Genomic DNA, 20,713 nt, shown 5'->3' with positions numbered 1-20,713 from the left:
GTACACCTACAGCAGATGGAAGATGTTGTGGGCCCTGTGGCTGGGGCCAGAGAGCTCTCTCATGTGGAACAGATGGACAGAACAGGAGACCTGCCACTGCCACCTAATGGTTGATATGAGAACATCTCTTTTGTTGTTGACTAACTTCTTGGTTGATTTCAATTTTTATAAAACCATGGAAGATCTTTCAACTTTTAAAATTATTTGGTGCAATCATGGAGCATTGTGTACCATTTTTGAATGAAATCTCGTGTTCTCCTTATAATGATAAAATTATCTGTTATAATTATTATTTATCTCACTCTCTAGCTCTCTCGCTCTCTCTCTGAAACAATGCAAGTTGTTTGCTAAAATTTAATGGTACTTTTTTTAAACAAAATAAGGGGATTATATTGAACCACCAAAAAAGGCAAAAATAAAGAAAACAATAATCATCAATAATAAATAATAAAAAATCAAACAAGGTTACCAAAACTTATCTAAGAAAAAAATGCGGAAAACTGAACAGATCCAGACTAACCTCACACAGGCTGCTGTTTTGAGCCAAAAGCAAGGGTAAATCCAAACAGAATGTAGCACAGTAACATTCAAGACATGTAGACAAACTCAAAGTGATAATTAATTAGGCACACCTGGGGGCTGTTTTATAAAACAAGTTTACCAAATAAGCCAGGTTTATTTGACGAAAGTGACGTGACATACAGCCAAGTATTGGACCCATACTCAGAATTCATGCTCTGCTTTTAACCCATCCTAAGTGCACACACACACAGTGAACACACACCCGGAGCAGTGGGCAGCCATTTATGGTGCGGCGCCCGGGGAGCAGTTGGGGGTTCAGTGCCTTGCTCAAGGACACCTCAGTCGTGGTATTGAGGGTGGAGAGAGCACTGTACATGCACTCCCCCCACCTACAATTCCTGCCGGCCCGAGACTCAAACTCAAAACCCTTGGATTGCAAGTCAGACTCTCTAACCATTAGGCCACGACTTCCCCCATTCCTTATTTCAGTTAGTCTTACTTATTTTCACTTGATTTGATTTAATAAAGCAAAATTACCATAGCTCAAGCTCAGTCACAGTAGCAACTTATGCTGAGAAACTAACCTGGGGTGCGTTTCCCAAAACCATAGTTGCTAACCTGTTAGCAACTTAGTTGGTTGGCAATGGGAAATTGCATTGCAACCAACAAAGTTGCTAACTTAGTTAGCAACTATGGTTTTGGGAAACGCACCCCTGGTGCAGAGCAGGCTAACTGTCAGGCTAAGCTGAGCTCCTCTAACACTGACCAATAGGAACGCATTGATATTACCACTGACTCTCTCACATACAATTATTTGTCATTATCAGTCCAAAAATAATAAAAGTATATGATGCAAAATTTAATCCAATTCAGACGGTCAAGGTGTAATAATATGTAAATTTATTTAAAAGCGACTTTATTTAGAACAGGAAACCACAAATTTATAACTTTGTTTTAAAGTATTTGATAATAATAAACAACCTTCAAATATAGAAAATGTTAAATCCATGTTAGTACATTTTTAATAGCTATGGGGATGGATTGAACCCAACCAGTATTAATCAAAACATTAATACAATGGTAATTGAAACATAAACAATTATTCTGTAAAAATCACAAGTACTTTAATATTAAAAACTTCAAAATTTAAATATCAAAGTATCATGAAATAAATAATATAAACTGACTATCAAGGTATCTGAATTTGAGGAATACACTAACTCATTTGATTCTGTAATTAGGGCTGTACTAGTTATCTTAGTACATTTGATTTTTTTTGAAGCTATCATCAAAAAAATTAAAATTCTACATGCAGACCATTTAAGTGTACAACAAAGTCAAATATTTTAGCATTTTGCATATTTTAATTCAGATTATTATTGCGCTAGACATTCTATTGAGTTCCATCTGGGCTAGCATGTAATGCAGACGCACAGCGCTAAAACTGGGTAGTCCTAGTCTCGCCCCCATCCTGGACAGCAAAATGCATCTATCTATCTATCTATCTATCTCTATTTGATAATTCTATATATATATATAAGTATACATACGAACAATATATACATGCAGTTATATATAACTTCATATGCAAAACAGACTCAGATGACTACGCAGTTAGAAAATACTGTGAAATTACATTATGAAATATACCATAAAGTTTACCAAAACATTTTTGAATATAAAAATGAAACCTGTTTAATATATATCAATATGAGACAGATCCTTACCATGAAGCGATTGAATTTTTAACTTTTAATGAAATTGAAACTTATCATTATGAATAGAACACATTTTGACTACGTGACTTCTCAGAATCTCTCAGCAAACACTTGGGTTTGGACTTAAAATACGTGGACTTCTTCTCAGAATCTCTATCACCATGTGGATTTCTTAGAATCTCCACACACCAGTATACAAAAATGCAACTTAAATAAATCAAATAAATAAAAATATAGGATACAAACGACTTTATTTAATGTATTGTGCCCAAGATTTAATGACTTTGTTTTAAGATATTAAAAAATAAAATTTAACATGCCATGCTACATGTTTCATTCAGTTAATATGGTTATTAGTACATTAAAAAAATATTTGTCCCTGTTTTATGACAGCTGTACTTTATGGTTATTAGTACATTAAAACATTACAATATAAAATTGCTCTTTAAAGTATTAAAAACATTAAAAGTTAAAATCGCTAAATTAAAAATGAAAATAAATAATATAAAACTGACTATATTTTATATGATAAGAGGAATACAAATTAACTCATTTGATCTTGTAATTAGGGCTGTACTAGCTATCTTAGCTACATTTGATTTACAGCTACTGCTATCATAAAAAATACACATGTAGAATTAAAATTCTACATGCATCACATTTAATGTACAACAGCAAATATTTTAGCAAAATGCATATTTTATTTAGAATTATTGCGCCATTATTCTGTTGAAACACAATGACTCAAATGCATTAAACATCACAAATATTTGCTGTTTGTCATGGTGGATCGATTTAATCCATGATCGACATTAAGGGCTGCTTAAGAATAAGCGTATTGAACCTGGATCGAATTAATGAGATTGCGTGAACTTAAATTGTCATTTATGAAACCGCTTTATTCCCGATTGATTTGTTAGGTTATTTCAAGTCAGGTTTTGGACTTTTCCATCCCTGCAAAGTCCAAATTAAAAGAAAACAAAAACAAAACAATAAACATAAAAATAAAATTAAAACAAAAGGGAAACAAACACCAAAAAAAATCAAAACAAACTCAAAAAAAAAAAAAACTGAGACAGTAAGAGCTATCATTATAGTGCACTTCTGTTTTATGCTGAAAGTACACATATATTAAAAAAATAAAAATAAAACTGCTATTAAAAGCAGGTTTCAAAAAATAAATTGCTGGGTATGTAGCCTTCCTAAGACTTATATCCAGATTACCCCACATCTACAAACTCAAACTCACACTACCAATAGCCAATATAATGTGCTACATACAAACAATAAAAAACCCCAATCTCCATTATAAAATATAATGTGCTACATCCAAACCAGAAATGGCCCTAATCTGTTTTATAATATATGGGGCATATTTGCTATGTAAAAAATAGAGAAAATAATAGATAAAATAAGAATAAAAAAATATAAAAATACAGTTCCTTAAATGCTGGAAATGCCTTCCAAATGTAATCTTATATCCTTCTAAACTGTAGACAGTGGAAAGAGGCTACAGAATCCAGTTCAGTTCTCGGCCACCTCGATTCAAAAGGGTCACATGTACTGTGGTAAGCCCCAAGAAGGCCCTGGTGATGGAACAAGAAGTGGCTATCCTTCTAAAGAGTCTATAGAGTGTGTCCCTCCTCTCGAGAAGAAGTCCGGCTTTTACAGCCGATACTTCATTGTTCTCAAGAAGGATGGGGGGGGGGGTTGCGTTCCATCATAGATCTGCACCAACTCAACCGCTCAGTCAAGATGTTCAGATTCAAGTTGCTGATTTCGAAGCAGATTGTGATGCAAATCAGATCTGAGGACTAGTTCGTCACCATAGATTTGAAGGACACATACTTCCATGTTTCCATCCTTCCCAAACAGAGGAAGTTCCTGAGGTTTGCTTTCGGGGCTAAGCATACCAATACTGGTTTCTTCCATTTGGTCTAGCACTGTCACCCCGCACTTTCCCCAAGTGTGTGGATGCTGCTTTGGCTTCTCTCAGACTCCAGGTTATCCACATAGAAAATTTAATTGTCAATAATGCAAAATGACAGTTAAAGGCAGTTCATCATTGAATCCAGTGATGTCATCATGCAGCTCAGTTCAGTTTAAATAGTATCTGTGCAATAATTTGCAATAAAGTCAAAAAATATGCAGCTGTAAATGAAGTGTCCCCAACTAAGCAAGCCAGAGGCGACAGCAGCAAGGAACCAAAATGCCATCGGTCAAGTCAAGTCAAGTCAAGTCACCTTTATTTATATAGTGCTTTAAACAAAAAAGATTGTGTCAAAGCAAGATTTAAAACATACATTACGAGGAAAACAGTGTGTCAATAATGCAAAATGACAGTTAAAGGCAGTTCATCATTGAATTCAGTGATGTCTCATGCAGCTCAGTTCAGTTTAAATAGTATCTGTGCAATAATTTGCAATAAAGTCAACGATATCGCTGTAAATGAAGTGTCCCCAACTAAGCAAGCCAGAGGTGACAGCGGCAAGGTACCAAAACTCCATCAGTGACAGAATGGAGAAAAAACCATGGGAGAAACCAGGCTCAGTCGGGGGGCCAGTTCTCCTCTGACCAGACGAACCCAGCAGTTCAATTCCAGGCTGCAGCAAAGTCAGATTGTGCAGAAGAATCATCTGGTTCCTGTGGTCTTGTCCCAGTGGTCGTCTGAGACAAGGTCTTTACAGGGTATCTGTCTCTGGGGCTCTAGTTGTCCTGGTATCTGCTGTCTTTCAGGGCTGTAGAGGTCCTTTCTAGGTGCTGATCCACCATCTGGGCTGGATACGTACTGAGCTGGGGTTGAGGCTGAATGCCAAGAAGCTATGCCAGTCACTTTATGTAAAGCAGTTTCAGTGACTGTTGGGTCTGATGGCAGCAGCATCCAACATAATACCTTTTGACCTGCTTTACATGAGACCCTTGCAGTGGTATCTCAGGATCAAGGGGGGCAACCCATATCACATGATCAAGGTCACGTGGTGCGCTGCCTTTGTGCCTTAGTCATGTAGAAGAAACCTTGGTTCCTGTCTCAGTGACAGATTTGGGGAGATTTGGAGCATTTTTGGCCAGACTCAAGTTGACCTGTTTGCGTCTCTGAAGACTTCTTTTGGGACTGGATGCCATGGTACAGACGTGGCCCAGGCTGGAGAAAGTTTATGAGAGAATCTAGAGTGCTTCTGTCTTGAGATGTGCGCTTCAACTTCACACTAGACATTTGTCAGTATGGTGGAGTTGGTAATCTCGTTTGCAAAACGTTTCCGATACAGCACGAGTTCCTGAACGGGAACGCCTGTAGGTAACTGCCACACTTCCTGTATCCCTGTGAGCACATGCTTCAAACATCAGGGGTCCCTTTTAAGTTTCCTGGTCGCTACATCACCTCACCCATGACATCTCACTACTCTATTTGACTGATTTCACACATGCTTCAGAACGCAGTCAAACAGAGGCGCTCCCAAAACATTTCCGACGCAGCATCTTGTTCCCTTGGACAGACGTCAGACAGACCCAACATATTAATTGTAAGGTATAAGCAGAGAAAAGTTAAACTTTTAACAAAAATTTTGTAAAACTGGAATACACAAATGTTTGAGCCCCAGTGAAATGCATTTTTTTTTACTCCAGTAAAATATTACATATAAATCCTTGTCTGAAGACAGAGATTCAATTCAATTCAAGTTTATTTGTATAGTGCTTTTTACGATACAAATCATTGCAAAGCAACTTTACAGAAATTTAAGTTTCTACAATATTTAGTAGTAGCTTATCAGTGATGACTGTCAGTTTATGTGCATACGGCAGAAATGTTCAGAAAAATCAATAAAAGGCGTAAACAAACAGACGATTAACACTATTAACAGCAATTATGCAATCAAACTTGTAGCAAAATGTGGTAGTTCTGTATGTTGTCTCTGGGTTAGCATCATCTGAGGTCCTCTGAGGGGTTGGCATCATCTCTTCTCAGGTGTTCTGGATCCTGGAGCTTGTGTAAATCCTAGTTACCACGGGATGAAAATCCCGTGGCAAAACAGAGAAACAAATAGAGACATAATTAACGTAGCTGCTGTTCCAGCCAAGTAAAATTAATTAGTTTAACCCAAGAAAAAGAATAATAATGACCATTTGATCAGATATAACTGCAGTCCAAAATTATGAAATGCATTATTTGAATGCTTGGCCAAAGAGGTGTGTTTTTAATCTACATTTAAACAGAGGAAGTGTGTCTGAACCCCGAACATTATCAGGAAAGTTATTACAGAGTTTGGGAGCCAAATGCGAAAAAGCTCTACCTCCTTTAGTGGACTTTGCTATCCTAGGTACTATCAAAAGCATTTTGTGACCTTAGGGAGCATTATGGGTTGTAGCGTGGTAGAAAACTAGTTAGGTATGCAGGAGCTAAGCCATTAAGGGCCTTATAAGTAAGTAATAATATTTTGTAAGTGATACGGCACTTAATAGGTAGCCAGTGCAATGACTGTAAAATTGGGATAATATGATCATATTTTCTTGACCTGGTAAGGACTCTAGCCGCTGCGTTTTGGACTACCTGTAGCTTGTTTATTGAGGATGCAGGACAACCACCTAGCAGTGCATTACAATAGTCCAGTCTAGAGGTCATGAAGTCATGAACTAGCTTTTCTGCATCAGAAACAGGTAACATTTTCGTAGCTTGGCAATGTTTCTAAGATGGAAGAATGCTGTTTTTGTAACATGGGAAATATGATTTTCAAAAGACAAGTTACTGTCTAATATAACACCCAGATTTTTGACAGTAGAGGAAGTAACAGTACATCCGTCTAATTGCAAATTGTAATCTACGAGATTCTGTGTAATGTTTTCTGGTCCAATAAGTAATATCTCTGTCTTATCTGAATTTAATAGGAGAAAATTATTGGAGTTTTGAAGTTTCACCTGGTCTTGTTGAGATATATAGTTGAGTATCATCAGCATAACAGTGGAAACTAATCCCGTATTTTCTAATGATATTACCAAGGGGCAACATGTATATTGAAAATAGCAGAGGACCTAGGACAGATCCTTGTGGCACTCCATACTTTACTGGTGATAAAAGAGTTGACTCCCCATTTAAAGAAACAAAGTGGTAGCGATCGGACAGGTAGGATCTAAACCATCTTAAAGCCTGCCCTTGGATACCTGTATAGTTTTGTAATCTATCCATGAGTATGTCGTGATCTATGGTGTCGAACGCAGCACTAAGATCAAGTAAAACTAGCAATGAGATGCAGTCTTGGTCTGATGCAAGAAGCAAGTCATTTGTAATTTTAACAAGTGCAGTATCTGTGCTATGATGGGGCCTGAAACCCGACTGAAATTCTTCATAGAGATCATTTTTTTTGCAGGTAGGAGCACAATTGAGCAGACACAACTTTTTCTAAAATTTTAGATATAAATGGAAGATTTGAAATGGGTCTGTAATTTGCAAGTTCACTAGGATCTAGTTGTGGTTTCTTAATAAGAGGCTTAATAACCGCCAGCTTGAATGGTTTTGGGACGTGACCTAAAGATAACGACGAGTTAATAATATTGAGAAGCGTTTTTTTCTGCTACAGGTAACAACTCTTTCAGTAATTTAGTGGGTACAGGATCTAATAAACATGTTGTTGTTTTAGATGCAGTGATAAGTTTATTTAGCTCTTCCTGTCCTATAGTTGTAAAGCGCTGCAGTTTATCTTTGGGTGCAATGGATAAAACTAAAGTATTAGACGCTGTAGAATCTACATTTGTTATTGTATTTCTGATGTTATCTATTTTATCAGTGAAGAAATTCATAAAGTCATTACTATTTAACTGTGAGGGAATATTTAGATCGGGTGGCATCTGGTTATTTGTTAATCTAGCCACTGTGCTAAATAAAAACCTTGGATTGTTTTGGTTGTTTTCTATGAGTTTGTGGATACGCTCGGCCCTGGCAGTTTTTAGAGCCTGTCTATAGCTGGACATACTTTTTTTCCATGCAATTCTAAAAAACTTCCAAGTTAGTTTTTCTCCATTTGCGCTCAAGTCTACGAGTTTCTTTCTTGAGAGCGTGGGTATTACTGTTGTACCATGGCACAGTACGTTTTTCTCTAACCTTTTTCAATCTGATGGGGGCAACAGCTTCTAATGTATTAGAGAAGATAGTGCCCATGTTGCCAGTCATTTTGTCTAGTTCATGTGTATTTATGGGTACACAGAACAGTTGAGATAAATCAGGCAGGTTATTTGTGAATCTGTCAGAGATCACCATATAAAGACATAATTTTTCCTTGACAGTATTTCAGCTATCATGTAATGTCTATTTTCATTTAGCTGTTTAAATGAAGAACTAGTGATGCCTATATAACTACGAATAACTTCTTTGATCTAATTGGTCAAACGGGTTGGTAAAATGTCATTTGTTTGCAGTTCATTTTGATTCATTAGGATAGTTTATTCATGCACTGAATCATTTATTGAGGTTTCTTACATTGTTATAGGATATTTTAGAAGACAGAAAACAAAAAGAGCATTGGATGAGGTGGATATTTAGCTACAGTCCATTGCAGGGAACAAAACCTACAAAAGTCTTCTATCTCCTATCAGTGAAGAAGCAGCCCTTCATTAAGCGAACAGATTGTGAACTTTCTGCTATGAGCATATGTTCCTGTAGTAGAGAATTATTCACTGTCTGTCCATATATCCATACTAGTTTTACAATATGATTAAAATATGGGGACATTTGACTGGGTGTGCATTTGATCTGATTCATTTTAATGAAAATCAGAGCAGTGGTCTAGGAAGAGTTAGAATTTTTTTTTGTTGTTTTTTTATTTTTTATTTTTATTTTTTCAGAAAAGTCATCTGGGAAATTGACGTCAAAGTGAAAGTTGACTTTAACATGTTAAATGGTTTACATAGAAAACCATTATAAGGAAAACATTGAACCATTAAGCGAATTGCATTCATATTCCGACCTCATCTGCTTACATATGTAAACTATGCATCATTAATATAGTGATTACTGACTTTGATCTTTTAATATTAATGTTTTAAATATATTAAGGCACTTTAAGTGTTTTTACAACGTTATGTCGCACTGTTTAATGATTGAAATATTGTGCGGGTCTTTATATATAGATTGCAAATGGCCAAAACTTGCATTTTGTTCACATATCTTTGTTTTATTCTTCTGAGAGATGATCTAAATATTTGCGGCTGTGAAACAGATGGAAAATTGATAGGTTTGTGCTGCAGTTCTATGGATGTTTTGCCCTCCAGGTCTTCGAGCCGGTCACATGACTGAACGCTATCAATAGACTTCCATGGCAGAAGAAGTAGAACACTAATGATTACAATTAATTATGCTAATATAGTGGTCATTATCGTTACTGTTCTTGTGTGAACAGGCCTTAAAAATAAAACTTGACGGAGCACCAAGCACCAAACTCAGAACCATGCAGCAACAAGAAACAGCAAAAAGTTAGCGAAGCACAACAGAAAAAGTCTATGTCTTAAATTAAGCTCAAAAAATTATTTGTATGATTTGTTGCAGTTTTATTGAGGAGGTGTCAAACTTGAATTTTCTGTGAATTGTCTGTTACATTTGTCATTTAGGTGACTGGAAAAACATTATTTATCATTTACCTTAGATGAGAAGTCAAAATACATTATTTCATACTCAGATTGCAAGTGATCATTTAGGTATTTTGCATTTTGTTGTTGTTACAGTTCAATGCTCAACTCCAAGATGAAGAAAGATAAGTGTCAGTGGTACCCTAGAGAAAACAACCATGGGAACAACATGATGTGCTTTAGCTGAAAAACAATACTTGCCCTATATTCAGCACTGTGTTGCATGATAAGAACGCACACAAAAGGCCCTGCCCATGCCATTTCTTGTGAAAGGCAAGAGGTGGGGTCTGCCTAGCCTTTATAGCCAGGATTACTCGAGTTGACGTTAACACATCTTCCTCAGACTACAGTTGAAAGACATCAGCAGAAATGAGGGGTGAGACTATAAATGTTTTAAATTAAATGAAATTACAGTGTTCAACCTGTATATACATGTACATAAATGTGTTTTATGTACAGGATTGCCTGGATTTACATAACTTTCTTTTACATGTTTTAGCACTTGTAATCTTAAGCCTCTTGGGATGTGCACTTGGACAAGACAGGGTTTTTTCTTGGAGTGGCAACGACAGCCAAGTTGATGCCAATGATAATGGTGACTTTAAAAGAAAATAACAATCATAAAAACCTTTTAAACAATAATTCAGGCATCAGGGTAATGAACTGTCTCTTTGCCTCTGAGCATGTCTGACTGATGTGGCGTCTTGCGGGTGCTGCCTGATGCAGAAGCAGATGTGGAAGCTCGAGATGTTTTTCAACATGACATTAGATGAACTACAGAGGAACCTGGAGAGAGCTCAGTCAGTGTTAAACAATATTCGTGGTGAGATGTGGTTCATTTAAATATCTTAAAATACCTTTTAAAAAATTTAGGTTTGAAATTTACCTTTTAGCATTTGTTATTAGATTCATAATAACAGCATTCATAATTTAGATGACAGTGATGGAATCATGATTGTACATGCTGAATTACAATTGGTTTCATCTATTTGCATATTGAATTGTGATTATCATTGCATTTTTTATATCTATTTTACCAGCTATAACCATCAATAATAGAGCAAATTTGGTGTGTTGACTGTCTCACACAGCCAACAGAATACAAGACACATATTGAGTGTCATGACAATGAAAAAATGGCTGTAGCCTAATGTTGATTTAATTATCTAAAAAAAGTCTAAAACATGAAACCAACCTAAAATGTTAACTTTGCTCTACTATCTTCTTAGCACTGCTATGTCCTTCAGAAAGTGCAAAACATTTAATTTATGATTTAATGAGTCTCTTTCCCTTTTCTTATTGCACAGCTAGTCGCAGTGCCTTCTCTGTGGCTCTTACTGACACGCGCCTCTGTGTCGGCCCAAATCGTGAAGACTCTGTGGTGAAGTATAGCAGCGTATTTGTTAACTTGGGAGATGGCTACAGCACAGACACCGGTGCTTTTGTAGCACCACGTTCTGGTGTCTACAGCCTGGCACTAACAGTTTATAGTGATGCTGGTGCTCCTGGAGCTGTGTTGGCTGCTTGTGCTCGACTCCGACTGAACGGGCGCACTATTGCATCACCAAGTGAGAACAACCTTCAAGACCAGGAGGACAGCACTAGCGCTCTGCTAGTAGTGCAGCTGCATGCAGGAGACAGGGTGGATGTTGCTCTTCCAGCTGGCTGTTTTTTGTGTGACAATAACAACCACTACAATACTTTCACTGGGTTCTTGCTCTATGCAACTGATTAATATAGAGATAACTAATACTGTGTTTAAAATGACTTACTACACAGTGTATACTATACAATACACATAAAAGTGTAAAATACAATTCTAAGTATGCAACAGTTACTTAAAGTTGATGTTGTTGTATGGTACTTTTCAGTTTCAGTAGTGCAAGAATGGTATATTGTGATTTAAAACATTAAAACACACCTCTTGCTGTCTCTGCCCATCATATATTTCTCTCTCCACAAAACCCTGCACATTTACACATTTTAAAATTACTTCTTTCAAGCTACACTAAGTGTTTAAATACAAAATAAGAGGTTAAAGTAATAAATTAAAAATAGTTTTAATGCAAAGAACATATTCAGAAATACTGCTTTTGTATTTGTACTCAAACACATTAACTTCATATCTATATCATATTATCTCACCCCAAAAGCAACAGGCATTGATTCAGCTGACATTGAAATATAGATGATTCTACATCACATTGATTTAATGTTCCAGAAGTACACATTTTCTTCCATATGAATATATTCTGTAGTGAAGTGAGTGAGTAACGTGACATAAGTGACTCTGTTTACATACAAAGCCACACACATGGTGAACCCACACTTCATACTACCTTGCTCAAGGGGGCACCTCAGTCATGGTATTGCCAGCCTGAGACTCAAACCCACAACCTTAACATTTTACACTACATTTAAATTAAAAACAATTTATTACATTTTACACTACATTTAATTTAAAAAAGTATCAAACAAATTATATTTTTAGTTGATAATTATGATTATGATTATGAACTCAATCATATGATAAGTTTTATTGGAATGTGAAAGCATTTAGGAGCAGAATGCTGAGGCACATGGTGCATAAAAGTCTCCAACACTCTGCTATTTTTTATAGCTGAAGAAATCCAAACTTCCACTGGCATTAATATCAGCACAAAAACTGTGTTGTGGAGCTTCACGAAATGGGATTTCATAGCATCAATATGCAAGCCTCACATCACCAAGAATAATGGCAAGCATGGAATGGAGTGTGTAAATAACACAGATACTGGACTCTGGTGCAGTGGAAACCTGCTCTGTGGAGTGATGAATCATGCTTCTCTGTTTGGCAGTCTGATAGGCGAGTCTGGAGATGCCAGGAGAAACTGTAAAGTTTGGTGGAGGAGGGATAATGGTATGAGGCTGTTTTTTTTATGGGTTGGCGTTGGCCCCTTACTTCAAGTGAAGGAAAATATTATTGCTTGAGCAAACCAATACATTATTATTTTTAAGCTTGGGTTAAACTAATTAATTTTACTTGGCTGGAACAGCAGCTACGCTAATTATGTCTCTATTTGTTTCTCTGTTTCTGCTGGGATTCACATCCCGAGGTAACTAGTATTTACATAAGCTCCAGTCTGGATCCAGAACACCTGAGAAGAGATGATGCCAACCCCTCAGAGGACCTCAGATGATGCCAACCCTGAAACAACATACAGAACTACCACATTTTGCTATATTTTTGATTGCACTGTTAATAGTGTTAATCGTCTGTTTGTTTACGTCTTCTTTTGATTTTTCTGAACATTTCTGCCATATGCACATAAACTGACAGTTATCACTGATAAGCTACTACTAAATATTGTAGAAACTTGATTTTCTGTGAAGTTGCTTTGCAATGATTTGTATCGTAAAAAGCGCTATACAAATAAACTTGAATTGAATTTAATTTAATTTAATTGAATTAGACAATGCTATGATTTCACATTTTGTGAAAAGTTTGGGCAAGGTCCTTTTCTATTCCAGTATGACTGTTCCCCAGTGATCAAAGGTCCCAAATACATGGTTGAATGGATCTGGTGTGGAAGAACTTGACTGGCAAGCACAGATCTCTGACCTCAAACAAATCCAATACGTTTGGGTTGAATTGGAATGGAGATTGTGAACCTGGCCTTCTTGTCCAACATCAGAGCCTGATCTCACAAATACTCTACTGGATGAATAAGCAAAAATTCCCACATAAATCAAAATGTTGTGGAATGCCTTTGCAGAAGAGTGAAAGCTGTTATAGCTGCAAAGTGGGACCAACTCCATATTAACGTCTATGTATTTAGAATGCAATGGCATTAGAATGCAAAGTCCCTGTTGGTGGTCAGGTGTCTCAATACAGTTGTCCACATAGTGAAGGTGTACTTCTTGTGTAAATATTATTTCATTGTGTCTGTTTAAGATATATAAAATATTCATTATGAAATTATCTTTTTGGAGATAAAAGAGATTAAAAGAGGTAAAAAACACATTTTTATTCCAAAAGAGTTTAAGATTGAGGTGGACGTAACAGGTTACACATTTAACCTGCGTTTTAGAAACACATGATCTATTCAAAACATTAAATTCCCTGCTCTGTCCCCTCCACCACCTCTTCAACAGTTGATGATTTTGTTACATTCTTCACAGAAAAAACTAAAACCATCAGCAGTCAGTTCTCAGCTCCACACACACAGGAGCTCAAACCAACCACATCCACTAATAAAACTCCCCTCTCCTCCTTCTGTCAGCTCACTGAGGCAGAAGTATCCAACCTTCTCTCCAGCCATCCTACAACCTGTCCTCTAGACACAATCCCCTCACAGCTTCTATCTCTCCCACACATCTCTTCTCACAGGCATGATCCCCACTGCTTAAAAAGCCTACATTAAACACTTCACTTGTAGATAACTACAGAACTGTCTTTCTCCTTCCATTCATAGCGAAAACACTTGAACAAGTTGTTTTCAATCAGGTATCATTATCTCTTTCACAAAATAACCAACTGGACGTTAACCAATCAGATTTCAGAATTAGCCATTCATATGAAACTTCATTACTGTCAGTCACTGAAGCCTTGCGGTTTGCAAAAGCTGATTCCAAACATCAGTTCTCGTGCTGCAGGATCTATCTGCTGCTTTTGACACTGTGAATCATCAGATCTTCCTATCTGCACTCTCATCACTAGGTATCACAGGGATTCCACTTCACTGGTTTGAATCCTGTCTCACTGGTAGGTCTTTCAGGGTGGCCTGGGGAGGGGAGATATCCAAAGCACATCAACTGGTCACTGGGGTTCCTCAGGGATCAGTTCTTAGACCCCTCTTCATCTTCATAACACTACATCACTGGGTCCCATCATACAGGCACATGGCTTCTCTTACCATTGCTATGCTGATGACACACAGCTCTATTTTTCATTTCAACCAGATGATCCAACTATCTGAGTTCCTTGTCTTCCAGGTAGAGCTGTAATCGGGCATTAAAAGTTAAGCCCGACAGGGCCCGAGCCCGACAAGTACATTTTGATTGACAGCTTTTTAAAATCCCAAACCCCTTTACAGCCCAACATTATTCAAATATGCGCACACACACAGCTCTTTTGCCTTTTGTCAAGAATGAGTCATTTATACATGTTTTAACATAATTTATTCATGACTAACATAGACTATACTGCAGTCCAAAGGCAAAGCACAGTAACTACACATCTGGTCAAAATTGCGTTAAGTCCTAAAATGGGCTTTGTCACATCTGGTCTGTCTTGTGACAAAGTGTCCTGGTTCAATTTTGTCCCATTTGAGAGAAACGAGAATGTAAAAATTGCAGTAACTACAACAGCTAAACTAATACCAAGGCAAGCCACAGTAAGTGAAGTTACTGCGTTATGGCTTTGTTTTCCCACTTTGACACCGCAGATACTGCACTGTCTGTCTTGGTATCCCGTGGCGAAATGATGGTTGAACTTGCTTTAAAACGCAAATATCCAAAGACGGGTAAGGAAGATAGCAAAATATTAACTCCTAGCAAGGCAAATGACAGCTATATAATCAATTAACATTAACTAGCCAGCCGCTAACAAATCAAACAGCCTACCTGCATTGCTTCATATCCACTCTGACAACGTAATAATAATCTGATTTATAATTGCGTTGATGTTTGTTGATTCAGACATCTCTCCATGTTTCAGGCAGCTAATCCAATTGTAGTAATGGGTTATTCTAAGTTAGCTGGCTCTGGTAAAGTTATATAATTCATCAAAGAACCGTTCTGTATGAAAGTTATACAGAACGCAGTCTGTCCACTATTCGCAGTCATACGCCATATGACTACCAGACCAGGCAAATTACAAATTCTTAATTGATAAGTAATCATTAGTTTTGCACAAATCACCGTTTCATTTGTGAACACACACGATTAACACCTAACAACAAACCCGAATCCTCCAACTCATGGTCGCTCCTGGTTCACAGCAAGCGGGACTTGCACTGACTGCAATTCCCTTCACCGACCGCGTTTTGATTTTGGCAAATCAATTTGGATGAATGCAAGCAACATGATTATCATGAGCACAACATCCAGCTATGTAATACAAGAAAACCATCAATCTACAACATCAAAAACATCAACCACTTCCTAACCCAGCATTCTGCGCAAAATCTGTGTGACATTTTTTTGTATGACATTAAAATTCCCTTTAGAATAATTGCACATAAATACGTTAAGCAAACAAATTACTTTTTTTTTTTGTCTGAGAACCGTTTATACACCTTTTATAGACTTAACTGCAGACATGGATGTGGTACAGTACAAATATTTTGAGCATCCCTTATTCTGTCCCTTGTAGCGTGAACCAGCACAAATTAAAGATTCGATCGGGTGCGCTGGTTGAAACATGAGCCGAATTCCACAGAAAGGCAGGATGTTGTAAATCAACTCCCAGCACCACAGTCTGGTAACCAACTCTTTCACAGAACAGCTTTCAACATTAACACCATTAGAACAATTATTGACATTTTCAATTCGAAGAAGAGATTGTCTAATTTGGGGCAAGTAATCGAAGAGATGGACAGTCTGACCTTCACATGTAAAGCCATGAGATTAAACAAGATCGTTGGATTGACTTCCCCCCACCTAGCAAAACCAGACTGAAATTCCTAAGGAGACCTGTTAACCCCCTGAAGTCCACAGGACATATCCTTACTCCCCAGAATGGCACAGAGAATGCCTTCCAATGCATATATGCACCAAAATGAACTCAAAAAAGACTTCTAAATGGATATCAGTCCATTGCTTAACTCCATATCATTTATGTAACCGACACATTTGATTTTAATGTTTCTAATCACTTATTGTGTATGTCTTTTTAAATAACTCTTGAATAGCTTAAGGGATCATATTCATGTTTAGTATGTGTGTGTTTTGAATATTCTTGCTTGAAACGTTTCTGACCATCAGTTATTTGTCAAATGTATCATATTCTTGTTATATGAAACATGTCCAAATTATACCCTGCAAGAGCGGGAAAATTCGGACCACAAGCTTGATAAGATAACATATGATTTATGAATGGGTGGGACAGACAATGCAACACCCTGAGAAAAGACAGTATCTAATTGGTCAAGACAACATTTGAGGTGTGGCCAAAATGCCAGTTTAAAATACTCAGGACACCATCAAATTTTCCTTTTAGCTTTTGTCAAGCTTTTGCTATCAGTCATGCCGCTTTTAGCTTTGCTTGTAGTTTAAGCTTTTAGTCATGCTTTTAGCTTTTGTCAAGCTTTTGCTATCAGTCATGCCGGCTTTTAGCTTTGCTTGTAGTTTAAGCTTTTAGCTTTTAGCTTTTGTCAAGCTTTTGCTATCAGTCATGCCGGCTTTTAGCCTGCTTTTAGTCATGCTTTGTCATCACTTTTAGCGTTTTTTTGAGCGCGTTCCAGCGTGCTTCGGCCTGCACGCCTGCTGCTACTTAGCCACGATGAGAAGAAACACCACCTATTCACGTCAAACTTTAATTCTTTTCTTTTCCGTTTGAGAGTTTCGTGTTCTGAGTTAAGTTTTGTAACGCCGTGTCTCCGAGTCTGACCTCGCGTGCCCGTTCAACTTCAACCAGCCCACAACTCCGCATCTTCAGCCAACGCCCAACCACGGGCTTTCCAAGACGTCACTTCAACGACTACTGAACTTCCAGCCAATCAGCAACTTCGGGAAACCCCCTTTTCAGCGACAACAAAAGGGAACCCCGTTAAACAGGCAACGCAAGTAACCTCCAGACTCACATCTGTACTGGTGTTATCTAATATAATTTTAACCTCATTGAGGAACTCAGTGCGAGGGTTAATTAAGTGATAAAATGGTTGTTCATGTCTATGCAATTTCACGTATTGCTGTAAACTTGGGATTTCACATTTTCATTCAACTAAACCCACCCTATCCTAACTCTCAAACCTACCTAAAAAATCCTTAATTATATAGAAAATATTATCTTGTGTTTTGTGCAGTTTATGTCTTAGATTTATCTAATAAAGCCTTATTTATATTGAAAAGAGAAGTATCTTGTGTTTTGTGCTCACAAGTTAATGTCTTAAAACTGCCGATCTTGTTACTGTGCTAATTAATAGTGTTTTTTCACTATACTTTGGATATTAATATCCAGCGCAGATTTGATGTTAAACGGCTCGTTCAGTGAATCGCTGGCCGTTTCAGTGATGAGCCGTGAAACAGTGATTCTGTTCAAATTCCCTTTAAAATCTTAAATGATTCCCTTTGAGCTAAATTGACCTGTTTCCCTTACCACACTTATTTTCCTATAAACAATGACAATTATCCCTTATTTTCCTTTATGGCATCCCTAGTTATATTGTTAGGAAAAGTTTAAATTGTGTGAATTTCAACTAGTTGGTCTGTAATTAAGGCCCAAGCCTGTTTAAAATGATATAAATTAAGCCCAAACCCGACTTCCCGGCCACTCCAAATCTACAGCATAATTTCACCAAGCAGCTAGGTTCATCAACAATTACCCTATCAAGTTTGGTCAGAGATTTTGGTGTAATCTTTGATGACCAGCTGACCTTCAAAGACTACATTGAAAAAACTGCTTGATCATGCAGGTTTGCATTGTACAACATCAGAAAGATCAGGCCCTTTCTAACGGAGCATGCTGCGCAACTTCTTGTCCAGAACCTTGTCATTTCTAGGCTGGACTACTGCAAATACTCTTCTGGCTGGACTTCCATTATGCACAAGCAAACCTCTACAAATGTTTCAGAATGCAGCGGCATGACTGGTCTTCAGCGAGCCCTAAAGGGCCCCATCATACCTCTCTTAATCATCTTGCACTGGCTACCAGTTGCAGCTCACGTCAAGTTCAAATCATTGATGCTTACATATAGAACCGCCACGGGCTCAGCACTCTCCTACTTCCACTAACAGTTACGAATCTACATCCCCTCCAGAAGCCTGATGAGTGCCTAAATGGCTGACACTGAAGTCCCAATACTTAATGTATGTACCAGTGGCTTTCGTGACTTAGATCCTTTTGGCCAAAACCTGAGTTGCATACCCTATTAGAGAAAGTGCTGGCATGCACCATTCCTTTCTTCTCTGCAGGGCCAATCCCATGGGTGGCCCAAGGGGATACCTCAAGTGCTTGGCATTCCAGAGAACACTTTTAAGGGAGTATAGACCAGAACAGAGCTCTGGGAATGTACGCCTCTTCTTGACAACTCTTTAAAGTGAGAGGAGGCCTAGCAACAATCAACACTCAGGACACCTTCCAAGTAACAAACTGCTGCTCATTCGGAAAGGAACTGAATTTTATCTACAGAGCTCAAAGTGCCCATATTTAAAGAAAATCTCTTACATATAAAATCTTCTCTCTGTGCTACAACAAAGACAAGAGACTGGCATCCATGGCCCCCACAGTAGCATTGACACAATCCACTAGATCAAAAGCATCCTCTACTCCTCTCATCCTTTAAAACTCATAGTTTTAGGATATAATCTGGTTTTCACTTTTTGATTTTCATCACCCAAGTGTTTCAGTTCCATTCTCATGTCCCTTATTTCATGCTCCAGTAATTCCTCTTCAACCAATCTGCTAATCTATGCAGCATACACCTCCAAACTTTCTTATGGAACATGTGGGCAGGCTGATAGGCTGACTATGAGGTGATCCATAAACTGTTTATGTCCAAAAGCCTCCTTGAGTCTTTCCTTCACAGCTTTGCAACCAGCCTGAACAGCAGCAGGAAGGCTGTCCCACAGGAAAAAAAAGTATTATTTAAACAAATCAATAGAATCCTTACTAGATTATAGTTGTTAAAAGTCTCTCTTCATAAATGCTTTGACCATGCGGTGATAGTCCTGCATCGAAAAGAAGCCATCCTTGTCTTTACACCATATGATGACAGTGAAGTGATGAACACTCACTGACTCTGTAATAACTTTTAAAGTTAGACTAACATCTGCTGCGAGACTGTACAACACAATTGCAAATGAACTGAAACAAAACTGCTGCCAACAATGTTACAGAATGTTTGTATAGATGAGCCTGGTTTCTCCCAAGGGGTTTTTCTCCATTTCTGGCACTAGTTGAGTTTGGCTTCCTTGCCACTGTTGTCTCTGGCTTGCTTAGCCACTTAATTCAATGTTACTGAAGTGACTGCACTGACTCCATTGGACTTCGAGAGACCAATCTACTTCAAGTGTATACTAAATGAGCCAATGCACATTGGCATGTGATTATTGAATCCAGCTGCAGCTGATCATAGTGTGAGGATAAAAAGGCAGCAGGTGCAACACATACCAGGTTTTCGCTGTCATTTTGGAAGCAAATACACATGGGAGCCGAGCCGGTGACCCGGCCCGCTCAGTGATGGTAGAGCAGCCGTGGCGACGGGAAGTGACATCTCCTTTCCCTCCTTCAGGGAATGAGGGTTACATACATAACCGAGACGTTCCTTTTCAGTTGGTCACTCTCAATGTCACATCGGTAAAACTGATGAATTGGGATCCTCTACCAAAGCACCATGGATACTGCCCCTTCCAGTGCCCTGAGTGAGCCGCCTGCACCCCTTTTTGGTGTAGGCTGGGGCTCACAACAAGAAGATCATTCACTGTTGTCATATAGCACTACCCACTCATTGAGATTCGATAACTGGGAAACATACCCATTCCACTTGAAACAGGAACATTGCGGAAGCCCCATCCTTCCTACATATGGTTTTGGAAGCAAATACACATGTGAACATCCATTTAGGTGCATATGGAAAATTGGAGGTGATTGTAACCCTCTTGGAAATGGTGGAAGTCTGCCGGGGAAACACGGGCTCTGAGGTGATACCGTGGACTTTACA

At 38.0% G+C, this 20,713-nt stretch overlaps 1 protein-coding gene across 1 annotated transcript; it reads left to right on the top strand.

Moving 5' to 3' along the window:
- Nucleotides 1-10,105: 10,105 nt before the first annotated feature.
- Nucleotides 10,106-11,792, top strand: cbln20 (cerebellin 20). The gene is made up of 4 exons (XM_019122811.2): nt 10,106-10,227; nt 10,351-10,446; nt 10,534-10,674; nt 11,159-11,792. Exons 1-4 carry the CDS (start codon nt 10,221-10,223, stop codon nt 11,584-11,586), a joined length of 672 nt encoding a protein of 223 aa, XP_018978356.1. The 5' UTR covers nt 10,106-10,220; the 3' UTR covers nt 11,587-11,792.
- The last annotated feature ends 8,921 nt before the right edge of the window (nt 11,793-20,713 follow it).

This window comes from Cyprinus carpio, chromosome B15, assembly GCF_018340385.1.
Source record: "Cyprinus carpio isolate SPL01 chromosome B15, ASM1834038v1, whole genome shotgun sequence".
Taxonomy (NCBI): Eukaryota; Metazoa; Chordata; class Actinopteri; order Cypriniformes; family Cyprinidae; genus Cyprinus; species Cyprinus carpio.
Note: the sequence above shows the minus strand (reverse complement) of the source record. Positions and strands in the feature narration are given on the sequence as shown.